The sequence below is a fragment of the Rhinolophus hipposideros genome, assembly GCF_964194185.1.
Source record: "Rhinolophus hipposideros genome assembly, chromosome: 11".
Classification (NCBI taxonomy): domain Eukaryota; kingdom Metazoa; phylum Chordata; class Mammalia; order Chiroptera; family Rhinolophidae; genus Rhinolophus; species Rhinolophus hipposideros.
Genome location: NC_138057.1, coordinates 55,401,670 through 55,416,071, shown reverse-complemented (window position 1 = coordinate 55,416,071; position 14,402 = coordinate 55,401,670). Strand labels below are relative to the sequence as shown.

The window sequence follows — 14,402 nt, the reverse complement described above, 5'->3', positions numbered from 1 at the left end:
AACTAGGGCATTTCATGGACCTTTTACTCCTTATAAATTATGGCTTACCGTGTTTTCCCGAAAATAAGACCTAACTGGAAAATAAGCCCTAGCATGATTTTTCAGGATGACATCCCCTCAACATAAGTCCTAATGCATCTTTTGGAGCAAAAATTAACATAAGACCCGGTCTTATTTTCGGGGAAACACCACAGAGTCCTAGACTCCTGGAGCATGCACCTTTAAGCTATTCTTGGTATTTCCTAGGGTCTACCAGAAACTGAATACTTATGTCCAGAATGGCAGCAGAAACTTAGTGGAACTTCAAAAATTTCTATTTTTTATTGGAATTATATCAACTCAGTTTAGAAATGCTGATATTTCACTCTGATTAGAAAGGTCATTAATTTTCAAAATGAAAACAAAATTTTATTTGATAAATCCAATTTATCAAATGAATTCTCTCAAAATAGGTTTAGCAACAAGTGATAAGTAGGTGGAAACCTCTGGTCTACACTCACAGAATTAAGAACTGGGAGAGAAAAGAGGCAAAAATATTATCTATGGTTTTAGAGACAAATAACAGAATGAGCAAACATTTCATCTAAGATTTCTGACTTATTACTTCTACGACTATTTCCCTGAGTACCAAGTGCCTTTGAACGGATTTGCCTGATGGAAGAATCACAGGCACACTTCTTGACAGCCTCAGATCACCCAAAATGACAATCAGAACAGAAATACCTAGAAGAAAATAAGCCAATGCCAATTATAGTACTTCAGACTTGAATGATTACATGATCATATAATGAACTGTCAATCCAAGAAAGAAAACAATCTCCACAAGACATGTTTAGACATATTATCTACATATTTACTTGTCATCAGAAGGCAGAGAGACTAAGGGCCCTAGCAGTCAGGCATCAACAATCAGACTTGGTATAAATGAATTAAAAAGTTTATTAGCCATAGAAAAACATTGATTCCTTAAAACCAATTCTCATTAAGTTCCCTGGAAAACAGTTAAGCTTACAGAAAATGTCTTTCTCATGAACAGAAAACCACTATGCTTTTGGTCCAAGATATGTTGGGTTTTTTTCTTCCTTCTTCTTCAGATGATAGACACATAGATGGATGTAGCCAAATCTATGAACGAGTGTACTTGCCCCAAATGTGCAACATGAATACAGAAGCAATGAACAGAAGACTCATAACCAACACTGGAACAGGGCCACTGAAAATAAGAAGAGAAGGTGTGCTTACTTTTAGTAAGAATACAGTGTTACCTTTACAATACTACAGATTGCCTAGGGGGGTAGGGGGTGGAGAGCACCTCCAACTCACCCAAGGATGTTATTTACATTATTTTAAAATATTCCCAAATTATTATTGTGGATATTTTGAGGGTGTGGTGACAGCATTGTGGTTATTTTGATAGGAGGAATCCTTATCTTTTAGTAAAACATACTAAAATATATGCAAATATATAGTCTCTCTAATTTCATGTATTTGACATTTTCCATAAGAAAAAATAGGTAAAACCTCCCAAAATTCTTTCAGTGCAAATGATCCAATTATCAAACTTTCATTTTAAATTAGGATTTATTAAAGAAAACCTATATTGTCTAACTACAATATACTAGGCATACAAAGATGAGAATCACATTGTAAGTCAAACTGTTTTCAAATATATGATCCCATTTCAGGCGAAACAAATATTAATCTCATTTTATAAATATGGAAAACTGAGGCCAGAGACTATCACTTGCCTAAGAACACACAATCAGAATGAAAGGAGAGATGTGAACTCGAGTTTTCTGATTCCACACATATTGCTCATTTTACTGCTTTAAGATTCCCATCTTCAAGGACCAAACATTCTAAGCAACACGTGGTAAGTTTGATTTATACTTATGTGTTTATTGTATGAAGGAAATACAGTTTTACTCATCAGCCCTTCTCTGAATCAAATGCTTTTCAAGTTGAAAATTAGTACATAGGTATCTTAAGGGGAGAACTCCTTAACTTTACACAACCTGCAAATGTTGACTTTAGCAAAATGTTAAAGGCCCCGCCTTTCTGACTCTTCCTGACAATACTGGTTTTGGAAAATTCAAGATGTCACTTCACCTCTCAGCTACAACTAGGGAGGGGACAGTGGAAAAGACCCCAGAAATCTTTACAATTATGGCAGCGGAGTAACCCAGGGGTGCAGCGGGCTAACAGAGTCCACGAGTGGACAATAAACAATACACAAAGATCAATGTCCACGCTACACTCTTTTGTTCTTCCAAAATTTGTACAATCCCAGGCACAAACAAATTTAAGAGTACCGGGAAGAGATCTTCATCGTGTAGCTTGCCCTTGATCATGCCCCCTTGGTCATAACGTTTAAAGCCACGTTAGAGGAACATCAGCCATAGAGCATAAAGCTGAGAGTGCATCTGTCAGAGTTCAAGTGCCAGAGTTTGGAAACCACCTTTATCACTTATGCGCTGTGACTGTGGTTCCATTACTTACCTTCTCGAAGCCCGTTTCCTAGTGTGTAAAGTAGGAATGATCACAGTACCTCTCTCATAGAGTTACTGAGGTATTAAATAATAGACACACAATGCAGGCTTATAAGCAGCTCTCAGGAAATGCTATTAGCAACCTGAAAAAAATTTGAAACTCCTACAAAGAGCAAACAACTAGCTCTTAGATGTTACTTGACTGCTCTAAGATGTGGTTTTATGAATACAAATTCCCAACTGTGTCCTTTCACCAAAAATCTCTCTCCCTGGTGTGATAAGACTGTGTTGATGACACCTGAAGGAACAGCTTCTATCGATTCCTGGGAATACTCAAGCAGTAGCAACAAGCAAGCCTGGCTGCACAACAGCAGAAAACCCAGAGCAAGCGCACGTCAGACTCCCCCACAGGAGAGAACAGCTCTTACCACCTTCTTGAGAAGGGTTTAAAATGAATCTCATGGATACTCTAAGGGGCAAGGGGCTTCAAAGTTTCTCTCTGAAACTCAGAAAAATTCCCTCTAACAAAGACCACAAGGTTGTCTGAATGCTACCAACTTACATCTCCCCAACCCCAAGAATTACTTCCTAAATACATTTCATCTTACCACACAGGTCTTCAAGAATTCTAGGGAAGTCTTCAGAAACTAAATTTGTGATCCAAGCCAAGCTATTGGTCAAGGAAATCAAACTAATCCAAATAAATCTCATTTGGTCTCTTTTCTTCCAGCCAGGTAGTGTGGAAAGAGCACGGGATTGAAGAGTCAGAATATGTGGTTCGGTTCTTGCTAGCTGATCTGGCACATAACTTTCCCTCTCTAAACCTGACCTTCTGAGCCTATGGTGCTATGCAAGTTGTCATTATTCCAGTGCCTCATCCACTGGGATTAGTCAGGAAGCAGCAGGAAGCAGTGGCATCTTGTACCCTATTGGACCAGAAACCTGTGGGATTAGGTCTGCTACACAGTACCAGCAACCCTGGAAAGGGAGGTGGGCAAGGCATGGGGACAGGGGTCCCCCAGATGCCCATTTCCTATCACCGAATGAGCACTCTGAGGCCTAAGAACTTGGAAAGTGGTATGTTCACCCTCCGGGGTCTACTCACCACCCAGGAAAGGCAAAGAAGCCAAAAAACTTTTGGTAACACAGCCTAATGCAGCAACTTCCATTAGGCTGTAACACCATCAGCTTATACCTCCAGGAGAGCTTTGAAAAATCAAAACTCCTATTCAAATGGTTACTCCTATTTCTTAGCATGGGACAAGAACACCAAATGAAGAGCAATTTCATCTAATTAAGCAATTTTCTTGCCAGTTCTCTCTGTTCCCATAACTTATTTTGACATAGCTAGATGAAGATCTTCCCTTGCTTTCACTCAATCCATAAAGAGATGTCATTCCAGGCCCTAAATCAATTGGTTGGTATACAGACAAACCAAAGCCAGCTCACCTGGCACAAATGAAGCTATTGTGTATTGTCAATTTCATCAACGCAAGCACCACTGGTGGCAGAGACGGTGCTGCCAACCGGCTCTGTGGTGCTGGACAGAAACACAAGGCCTGCTCCTGAGACTTACACTTTGAGGCCCGGCGAATCTTCCGTGTAGAAGCGCCACATCCCCCCAGTGCCAGCTGAGGTCGTACGGCCTGCACTCCTTGTTCCGCAGCTGGCATTTTTCCTGTAAGAGAAAAAAATGTTACAAACAGCCTTTTCTTGGAAACCCTTATAATGGCATCATAACATATGCTACCAACACATTGTTAAAGAACCAAAACATGAAAAAAACTTTTCTTTGTTAGTACACCCCAAATTCTTGCTTTTACCCCACCAGTCATAACCACTATGAACTGAGTATCTGTCACGTGCTAATGCATACAATAACCCTGGAGAGTAGTTACCATTTCCGTTTGATACGTAAGGAAAATGAGGCTAAAAAAGGTTAAGCAATGTGCCGAAGACCACACAGCCAGCAGGTGCCTGAGCTGGGCTGTGGACCCAGTTCTGACTCCAGAGCCCTTCCACTAGACCACACATACGGGCCACCGCATTTGGACCATTCAATTTCTCTTCACATGGAATTCTGTGAAGTCAAGTAATAAACCCCTGTTTTAAAATGCCCTGAACCTAGATAGTTGACCCTTGAACAACATGGATTTAAACTGTGTGGGTCCACTGATATGGTTTTTCCCCGCAATAAATACCATAAATGTATTTTCTTTATAATTTTCTTAATAACATTTTTTCTCTAGGTTATTCTATTGTAAGAATACATTACATAATACATATAACATACAAAATATGTGTTAACCAACTGTTTATGTTATCTGTAAGGCTTCCAATCAACAGTCGGCTATTAGTACATACATTTTTGAAGAGTCAAAGTTACCTGTGAATTTTCAATGAGGGTCACGGGGGGCAACCCCTACACCGTTCAAGGGTCAACTATAATCTGATATTCAAAGGACTACTTTAAAATGTTTTTAAATTACTGTATTGACTACAAGAGACAAAAAACGTTAAGCTTTAATTGTAATCCAGATCCCAAAATGAAAACACATTTTACAAAAAAAATTTGTACTGTTTTTACTATTTTGATAGACTGACCATAGATCTTAGACAGAGAGGTAGGATGTGAAAAAGTGCAGAAAACCCCCAATCTAAATGGATCCCTCATGAGGGGATCAAAGGCTTGTGACATGAGCTGTGTGATGTAGGCAGTGCTGGCAAAGAAGCTGCCTAACAGCACATACGCCACTGACCAGGAACAGGCCCAGGGAACCGTTGCCGTCCTCTCCTCAGTCCCAAGGGACACCCCACTCATCAACTATTCTCCTGTGCAGCACGACTCCAATCCCGTCTCTCCTCTCACCTCAGTGCTAGAGTGCTACACCACGAGAGTAAGTAGTAAGTGTGAGAGAAGTCAGAAGAAATCTTCAGCCCATTTACCACCAACTCAGAAATCCTAGGTAAGGGGAAAGGAAGAGGAGAGATGGAAAGCCCTGTCCCACACTCCCCCTAACCATCAACCAAATCCCAGTATACCATCCCTTAAAATCCCATTCCAATTATCTATGGGCTACTGATTCTGAATTTTTGGAAAAAGAAGGGCATATAGGGAGAAACCAGAAGTGAAAACCTTATCCTCCCCATCTCTGCTCACTGCCCTCCCAATTCTGGTCCTAATTCCCACCTCTCATCACCCTGTCATGGCCTTCACCCCACACTCTAATGCAAGACGCACTGGTTAGAATTCAGGGAGCTTGCCTTGCTGCATGGAATGGAAGCGTGGAGTCCTGGCTACAGTTTGGGTTCCAGCAAAAGAGCTGTGTACATGCTAGAACTTTGAAAGCAATCAGTGTCAAGCAGTGACTTGGGCCTACTATGTTACAAAGATTATATTCCAGACACATTAATTATGTGTTGCGTGGTGGCATAGGAACTTACAACTCCATCTGTGTAACTGTTTCTATGGAAAGACTGATTGGAAATAGCAAACACACTGTACAGGGGTTTACAGAGTAATTCTGTAATTCTTAGAAGAGCTTTCACATACAGAGATATACATCATTTAATTGGTGGGGTAGGTACCTGAAATTTTCCTCTTTGTTTACTAAAGGGAACTTGAGCTAGATGGTAAACCCAGTGCGGACATGGTACATCATGGGCTGAGCTAAGACTAGGAACCATGCACTTTCCACTATTCCCACAACCTCCAAACTCCAGGTCATGTCTTCAAAGTCTCCTGGAATTACAGGAGCTCTGAAGGAATCAGTCCGGCCTCGTAAGATTTCTTACATCTGCTGGTACATGGAACACAGAAGAGGATTTTAAAGTCAGGGTTCCTAGAAATACCAAAATGTTCTCAAAATGTCTCCCCTCCCCCAAATGGGAAGTAGGCAGAGGTTAATAGAGCCCATTTTAATCTCTTACATTTCTATTTGGGGTCTATTTTACCCTTTTTTTCTGGCCACTGTGTAACTGCCTCCCTCCTTCTATACCTAACACAATGGTTTTCACAACTGCCCTTTTACATACTTTGTTCTAACATGCTGGCCTTCTGGCTGTTCCTCAAAGAAGCCAAACTCATTCCCACCTCATCTTTACACTTAACCACTCTTTTTGTCTAGGAAGCCTATTCCTCCCCAGACCATTGCGTGATTTGCTCCCTTGCTTCTTTCAGGTCTCCACTTAAATGTCACCTACTCTGAACACCCTATCTAAAACAGCTATCCACCAACACCCTACCTAACCCCACCACTCTATATCCCCCACCCAGATTTACTTGCCTTCATCGCCCTCTTGCCTACATTATTTTTTTACTTGCTTCCAGTCTCCCACGCTGGAATATTAAGGTTCATGAGGCCAAACCCTGCCTATCTTGTTCATAGATACACCCTCAGAGCCGGAGAGTGCCTAGCATGTTCCCTCAGTAACTATTTGATGACTATCTTAATATCCCTGGCTAGTCCATCATCTTACTATCCCTGATTCCCATTAATCCTGCTTGAACACGGTGGAGCATTTTACAGCTTTACAGCTGAGAATGCATTATTGCTCCTTTTCATCCTCATGGAAGTTTCCTTTTATACTATATTAAAAAGAGCAAGGACTCCAACCTCGACCTGACCTTAAATCCCATACCATTTCTTCTCCAAGGTACTACCTTTATTACTTCATTGAACGTGGAGAGAGAGTGCAAAATGCAGACTACATAGTCCAAGCATTATCTGTAACTTTTTAAACTATTAGCTTCAATTTTTTCATACAGACTTACAAAGCAGAAATATATTCTTAGACAGCCAATACCTATTACATTACACTGATTCAGTAACACTTAAAGAGTGCCAAAATTCTAGAAGGGAACACTACGGAATCGCTCAGTACATACAAAAATGATTTGTCTAGTTACACCAGCCCCAGCCATACTGAACACTAAAAGATTATATCAACACCCACAAATACTTGTGTCCTCAAATGTTTAAATTTCCCCATTTCAATCAGACAGCAGTTATTTCATTTTTCTTAAGTAAATACGTTATTTTGTTATCTTATTTATATTTGATAAACATGTGATTTCTCTTTTTTTCCTTTAAAAATTCTCAGATGGTCAAAATGCCCTGCCACAGTTTTACCAATTTTATTAAGTAGGCCCATTGCCCAAGGAACTGTACCTACAGAACATGTTTTCCATTCCAGCACAAAGAATCTCTGATATCCAGAGCAGAAATGGGACAGCAATCCAAACCCATATAACCTAAACCACAGCTTGACACACTTTCCAGCTGGTCCACCCCAGCCTTCCCTCGAACATCTTAATGACAAGGACACTTAACCGTTCAGGATAATCTTATCATTTCTCACAGTTCTATCACAATTGCTTTCCTCCAAGCTGAAATCTGCCTCGTGAAAGTTCAAATTATCAGTTTTAAATTTATCTACTGTAGCTAACAAGAAAAACTTCGTCCCTCTTCAAGTCCTTATGAACAGTTTTCATGTATCCTCCTTCAAGGTCTTACTCTCTCTAGATAAAACCCCACTAGTTCCTCCAAAAATCCCCAGACAACAGGGTAGCTTGATTCCTTCATTCATTCATCATTTATTGTGCCGGGCTTCACAGTAGCGACTTAGGCAGTTTCTATCCAAGTCTAATGAAGGAAATAAATACAGAAATACACGCTATTGCCATGATATGAATGAGATGCTTTGGCATCAACAGGGAAGACTAGTAGCTACTGCTGCTTTTGGAGTCAGGAAAGGCCTTCAGAGGAAATAACCTCTCAGCGTAGTCTTGGGAGAATAAATAGAAATTTGTGGGGGGGTGGGGGGGATGGGGTGTCTAGTGAGTTCAGAAAACAGTAATAAGCTCATTTTTGCTATCACAGGAGAGACAGATAAGAGAGGTTTTTATGCTGGGGGTAAAAATCACCAAGAATCTTTGTATCGCTCTTTTTTAAAAAGTGCAGCAAAAAGTGTGAGGTCGGGGTGGTGGTGGATGGGGGAAGGGGGGTTCACGGTGTGAGGGATGTAAAAATAAAATAAAATAAAATAAAACTATAAAAAAACAATAAAATAAATAAAATAAATAAAAAATAAAAATAAGAAAAAAAAAAGTGCAGCAAAAAGAAACTAACAGAGGAACTAAGCAGAAGAGCATAAGAATCAGAGCGCAGTATGGATCGGAATGGAACCGACCTGGTGAATACAAGAGTTAGGTGAAAATGCAAACGTCTAGGTGAGAGACCTTAACGGCTACACGAGGGAAGGAGATGGAGACAGAAAGAAACGATGAGAAGATTTTCACGTACAATTTAAAGTCTGCCGCGTGACTGGCTAGAGACAGAGCACAAGAGAAATCAGAGATGACGCTGAAGTTCTGGCCTTGGCCGCAGGAGTGCACATCAGCGCCACGTGGCGTGCCGGAAACGTAACTGGGGATGGCGCGGGAGCTGGGGTGACCCAAGACTGAGTCACGTCAGACGGCGTGGGTGTGGGACCTCGGGGAGAAATGTGAGTCCAGAGGCACCAATGCAGTGACATCCGCTTTCTCAAAGCTGCCTCTGACCCTGTTCCAATGGAACTTTCCCTTTCTAAGTGGTCGCCCCACACTGTGCAAGGCGGAAAAAAACAGTTACCGCCCCCTCGGGACGCCGACGACCGAAAGGCCATTACCCCACCCGCCACATCACCCGAGGCCCACTGCGCCCTCGTGCCTCTCACTATCCCGGGGTCTCCTTTTCGGGGCGAGGCGATCCTTGGGCCCCCTCTCTCCGAGCCCACAGCCACGGGGGTCCCAGGGATCCTTACCTCTGGCGGACCGTGGAACCCGCCGCCCGGGCGGCCACCGCTTTACTAGGAGAGCGTCCGGAGGAGCCCACGTTGGTGCCACTGGGGGTCGGACCAGGCTGTTGGGGGAGACAAGGAGACAGAAGTGAGCGCTGCCCGCCGGGCCCCCGAACCCCAGGTCCTGACAGCCGACAGCAGCGCCTGCACGGGAGGGTGGGGAAAGCAAGGGCGCCACGGGAGGACAGCAAGGCATAAGGTAGAAGCCGGGCGCCTGGGAGAGGCGGGGAGCAAGGAGGGACAGCTCGGGTCGCCATACCATGCTGGAAGCTGGAGGGCGGCAGCAGGCGGCAGCAGGCTGTCGGCAAGCGGCGGAGCACTCGGATGCCCGGCAGCCGGAGAACCGCTGCAGGCCACGCCCCCGGCTGCTGGCGGGGTCCTCGCCGACTCCAAGGACGCCTGGGTCGTCCCACTCTATGCCTGTACAAATGGTGCTACCGGCGACTTGCTCAGCTGCTACGTGAGAAGTACAGACCTGCCGTCTCCTTACTTTGGACGACAGCTTCCTTCATGACGTCCATCCCTACCCAGGTGAGTACATAGCCTTCGTCAGACGAGAAATTTTCTCCGGCAGTTACCAGGCGCCCGCACATTAGCGCTGATGTGGCCTAAGTGACGCACGCGCCGTCAGCCCGGCCGTGGACGGCGGGGCGTCGGGGGGCGGAGCGCGCGTGCCCGGCCCTCAGGGCGCGGGGCGCCGGCGCGACTTCCGGGCCATGGCGGAGAAGCAGGCTCAGGACGGGGAGGTGCGTCCCAAGCCGTCGGTGCTGTTCCTGCACCCAGATCTGGGCGTGGGCGGCGCCGAGCGGCTGGTGCTGGACGCGGCGCTGGCGCTGCAGGCGCGCGGGTGCAGCGTGAAGATCTGGACCGCGCACTACGACCCGCGCCACTGCTTCGCCGAAAGCCGCGACTTGCCGGTGCGCTGCGCGGGAGACTGGCTGCCGCGCGGCCTGGGCTGGGGCGGCCGCGGCGCCGCTGTCTGCGCCTACGTGCGCATGATCTTCCTGGCGCTCTACGTGCTCTTCCTCGGCGACGAAGACTTCGACGTGGTCGTGTGCGACCAGGTGAGGCGACGTGGCCGGACCCTCGCCGCGCCGCCTTTGCGTACTGTGCGGGGCACACCGCAGGAGCCGGGCTGCCCCTTCCCGCGCGGCGGTGCGGAAAGGTTGGGGCTGAGCCGGAGGCCTCAGCGCGGGGAGCGACTGCGGGTCTCGGACCCGGGTGTGGACACGTTACAGTTGCCCGGGACGGGCCCCGCCCTCGCACCCTGAGCGCGGGGGGGGCCCCAAACTCTGCATTTTCAGACTGGCTCCTGGGGTGATCCTGAAGCCGGTGGGCCTGGGGGCGCGCTCTCAGAGACACAGTCGTTAGAGGAGTCCGTCTCCAGCCGCCTTTCACTTAGGGGCAGCTCCTGGCCTCCCGGTTCGCGTTATTTTCGTGGACGCGACGTCTCGGCCACGTGCATCCCGCTGTGTGTGGCCTTGGCAGCCGGCCCCCCTCCTCCTCGGCAGGGTCACGTGTCCAAACACCAAGCTAAACGTATCGTGTCCCTATTTAAACTTTTAACACGGCTCCCCGTTAGTCTTTGTAGAAAAGTCCAGATCCTTTCTCTTGCTGGAGAATGCCCACCTGGATCTGGGCCCTGGCCGGGCAACACTCCTTACGTCCCCCCCGCCACCACCACCCCCACCACCCCCCGAAAGAAGTACTATTTTAAAAAGTAACATTTACTAGAACTAAAACGTCAAATAATTTCGTAAAAGTTCCGTGCCAGTTCCACTCCCTAACGGTAGCCACTGTTAACAGTCCCCTGTGTCTTTGCAGACGTTGTCTCGGGCTGCACCAGCACGTGTGTGTCTGTTCATAAATAAACCGTGTTTGTAATAATTAGGATTACGACACACCGTACCGTTGGACAACTTGCTTTTTTTCCACCAAAAATTTCTATTTGGGATATCCGTATGTATCAACGTTAGAGATTCACTTCGTTCTTTGTTGTGGTTGGAAATCCACTTTTTTCTCACTGTACCATAATTTATACATTCCAACCGTGTGACCGGTTTTTGTGAATGGATCATTGTCGTAGTGAACACCTTGTACCTGTTTTTTTGTACTTCTGCAGGCATGTCCTTTGAGTGTAAAATGAGTAGGTGAAAGAATTGTTCATTGTCGGTGTCGATAGCTATTGCCCAATTTGCCTTCCAAAGAGCTTCTGTCGCTTTACTCTCCCACATGCATGACAGAGCCTGTTGCTCCGTTCTCTTGGGCACATTGGATGTTATCAGCCATTTTAATCTTTGCCAAACTGATCTGGGGGAGTGCTATCACATTGGTGTTTTTGTTTCTTTAATTATTACTCCTGAGTTACTTTCGATCATCCTTGCTTGTGTGGAAGCTATTTCTTTTAAGAATGTGAAAATTTACCAGACATTCTGCATGTCTAACTAGTCAATAAGCATGAGGCAGCTGAGACTGCCACAGGGAGAGAAAAAAACTGAGCTCAGAAGTAGGATACCTGGATTCGAGTTCCGTGTATCTGCTACTTTCTAACTGAGTAGCTTTGGATAAATCCCTCAGTATCCACAAAGCTCACCTCCTTCAGGTGTTAAGTGAGCTGGAGATTAAGTGGTTTGTAAAGATTACTCAACAGGAAAGTCTAGTAATGCCAGCATGTAGTTCATGCTCAGTAATGATTATGGTTAACATTTATTGAGCACATACTATGTGCTAAATTCTCAAGCGTCTTACATGTTCCAAACCATATAGGCTTTTTGGTTCTATAATTATCACCATGTTACAGAAGAGGAAACGGGGGCCCAGAGAAAGGTAGATGACTTGATGGTCCCACGGCTAGCCAGTAGAGCTGAGAGTCAAGCCCTGGCAATCTTGACTCCAGAGCCTGCATTCTAAACTACTATGTATAGTTCATTCATTGAGTTCCTCAGGAGGAGAAAGATCCTAGAGCTGTTCTGTCTAGTGTGGCAGCCACTAGCCACATGTGGCTACTGAGCACTTGAAATGTGGCTGGTCTGAACTGAGATGTGCTGTAAGTATAAAGTATACACCTGATTTTAAAAATTTAGTGTACAAAAAGTAAAGTATCTCATTAACTTTTTTAGCATTGATTTTATTTTGAAATGGTAATATTTTAGATCAATGAAATATATTAAAATTAACGTAACCCTTAAAACATTTTTAATGTGGTTACAAGATTTTTATTTCCATTAGACAGTGCTGTTCTAGAGGAAACCACTGGACGTGGAGTTGCAGCTGTAAATATTTAGCACACGTCTACCAGCCTTCCATACACCAAGCATTGTACTGGGTGGGAGTCTAGGGGAACACATAGTGGAATCATGAGGAGCCCACAGACTAGCAGGCAGGGTGGATATCTGTGCTTTTGATTTAGTTGAAGTTTAGTTGACCAGTCACCTTATCTGTTGTTGATTTTTGCTTTGGCTAGGTGTCTGCGTGTATCCCAGTGTTCAAGCTGGCCAGGCGGCGTAAGAAGATTCTGTTTTATTGTCACTTCCCAGATCTGCTTCTCACCAGGAGAGATTCTTTTCTTAAACGCCTGTACAGGGCCCCGATTGACTGGTTAGAGGAATACACCACAGGCATGGCAGACTGCATCTTGGTTAACAGCCAGTTCACAGCTGCCGTTTTTAAGAAAACATTCAGGTCCCTATCTCACATAGACCCTAATGTCCTCTACCCATCTCTGAATGTCACCAGCTTTGACTCAGCTGTCCCTGAAAAGCTTGACGACCTAGTCCCCGAAGGAAAGAAATTCCTGTTCCTCTCCATCAACAGATACGAAAGGAAGAAAAATCTGACTTTGGCACTGGAAGCCCTAGTAAAGCTGCGTGGAAGGTTGACATCCCAAGATTGGGACAAGGTTCATATGATCATGGCAGGTGGTTATGACGAGAGAGTCCTGGAGAACGTGGAACACTATCAGGAATTAAAGAAAATGGTTCAGCAGTCTGACCTTCAACAGTCTGTGACTTTCCTGCGGTCTTTCTCAGACAAACAGAAAATCTCACTCCTCCACGGCTGCACATGTGTGATTTACACACCCAGCAATGAGCACTTTGGCATCGTCCCTTTGGAGGCCATGTATATGCAGTGCCCAGTCATTGCTGTTAATTCAGGCGGGCCCTTGGAGTCCATTGTCCACAGCGTCACAGGGTTTCTTTGTGAGCCTGACCCCATGCACTTCTCAGAAGCAATAGAAAAGTTCATCCATGAACCTTCCTTAAAAGCCACAATGGGACTGGCTGGCAGAGCCAGAGTGAAGGAAAAGTTTTCCTCTGAAGCATTTACAGAACAGCTCTACCAATATGTCACCAAACTGCTGGTATAATCGATTTTTGTAAGGTCTTTATGCTACATTCATTATTTGTAGATTGTAGACCCAGTTTTGAAACCATGAAAGAAACCTAGAATCTAGTGTAGAAAAGTTTTTCAAATAAAACACTTGAGTCTTGAATCTGAGCCACTTTCCTATACACCGCACCTTCCTGTCTACTTTTTCAGAAAAACGGTATCTTTTGTGCTATAATTCTAAGTCTTATCAGTGTTAACATCCAAATATGGCATGATTCCCTGTTCAGCAGAATAAATGTATTTTCTCTAGATTATTGCCGCTCTGCCTATAAATCTTGAGTCATATTGTGTCTTACTGGGTTTTGATAGTTTAAGTGTGCCATCATCACAGTTGATTCATTTGGCTTCATAGCATAATGAGAAGAGGGTCACTACTTCCCAGAATCACTCCCCCTAAGTGTTCATTGTCCTCCTTTGGGACATTTTTGTTCGCCATACCTTTGCCTGGATCCAAAGCAAGAATGCTCTGTACTTTTTTACAAAGATGACTTACTGTATTTTTGCACACTGAGACATGACAGTAAAAGATGTTTCTCATAGGAAAAGACAATAAAATACAAAATTTGGGCTTCCGTGATCGGTATGTAGGTATGACAGCCAAGCCTGAAGTCAGAAACTAGAATCAACTGGATATTGAAATGAAGGACTGTTGTCACGCGTGGCGTGCATCTTGTTCAGGGTTTA

The 14,402-nt window shown here is 44.7% G+C and overlaps 2 protein-coding genes across 2 annotated transcripts; one reads left to right on the top strand and one right to left on the bottom strand.

Moving 5' to 3' along the window:
* Positions 1–914: 914 nt before the first annotated feature.
* SEC61B (SEC61 translocon subunit beta) lies at positions 915–9,946 on the bottom strand. The gene is made up of 4 exons (XM_081066168.1): positions 9,589–9,946; positions 9,294–9,391; positions 4,066–4,167; positions 915–1,213 (listed from the first exon to the last, which is right to left on the bottom strand). The coding sequence occupies exons 1-4, from the start codon at positions 9,589–9,591 to the stop codon at positions 1,126–1,128; spliced, it is 291 nt and encodes a 96-aa protein (XP_080922294.1). The 5' UTR covers positions 9,592–9,946; the 3' UTR covers positions 915–1,125.
* Positions 9,947–10,034: 88 nt separating this feature from the next.
* ALG2 (ALG2 alpha-1,3/1,6-mannosyltransferase) lies at positions 10,035–13,969 on the top strand. The gene is made up of 2 exons (XM_081066167.1): positions 10,035–10,393; positions 12,793–13,969. Exons 1-2 carry the CDS (start codon positions 10,046–10,048, stop codon positions 13,693–13,695), a joined length of 1,251 nt encoding a protein of 416 aa, XP_080922293.1. The 5' UTR covers positions 10,035–10,045; the 3' UTR covers positions 13,696–13,969.
* Positions 13,970–14,402: the final 433 nt, after the last annotated feature.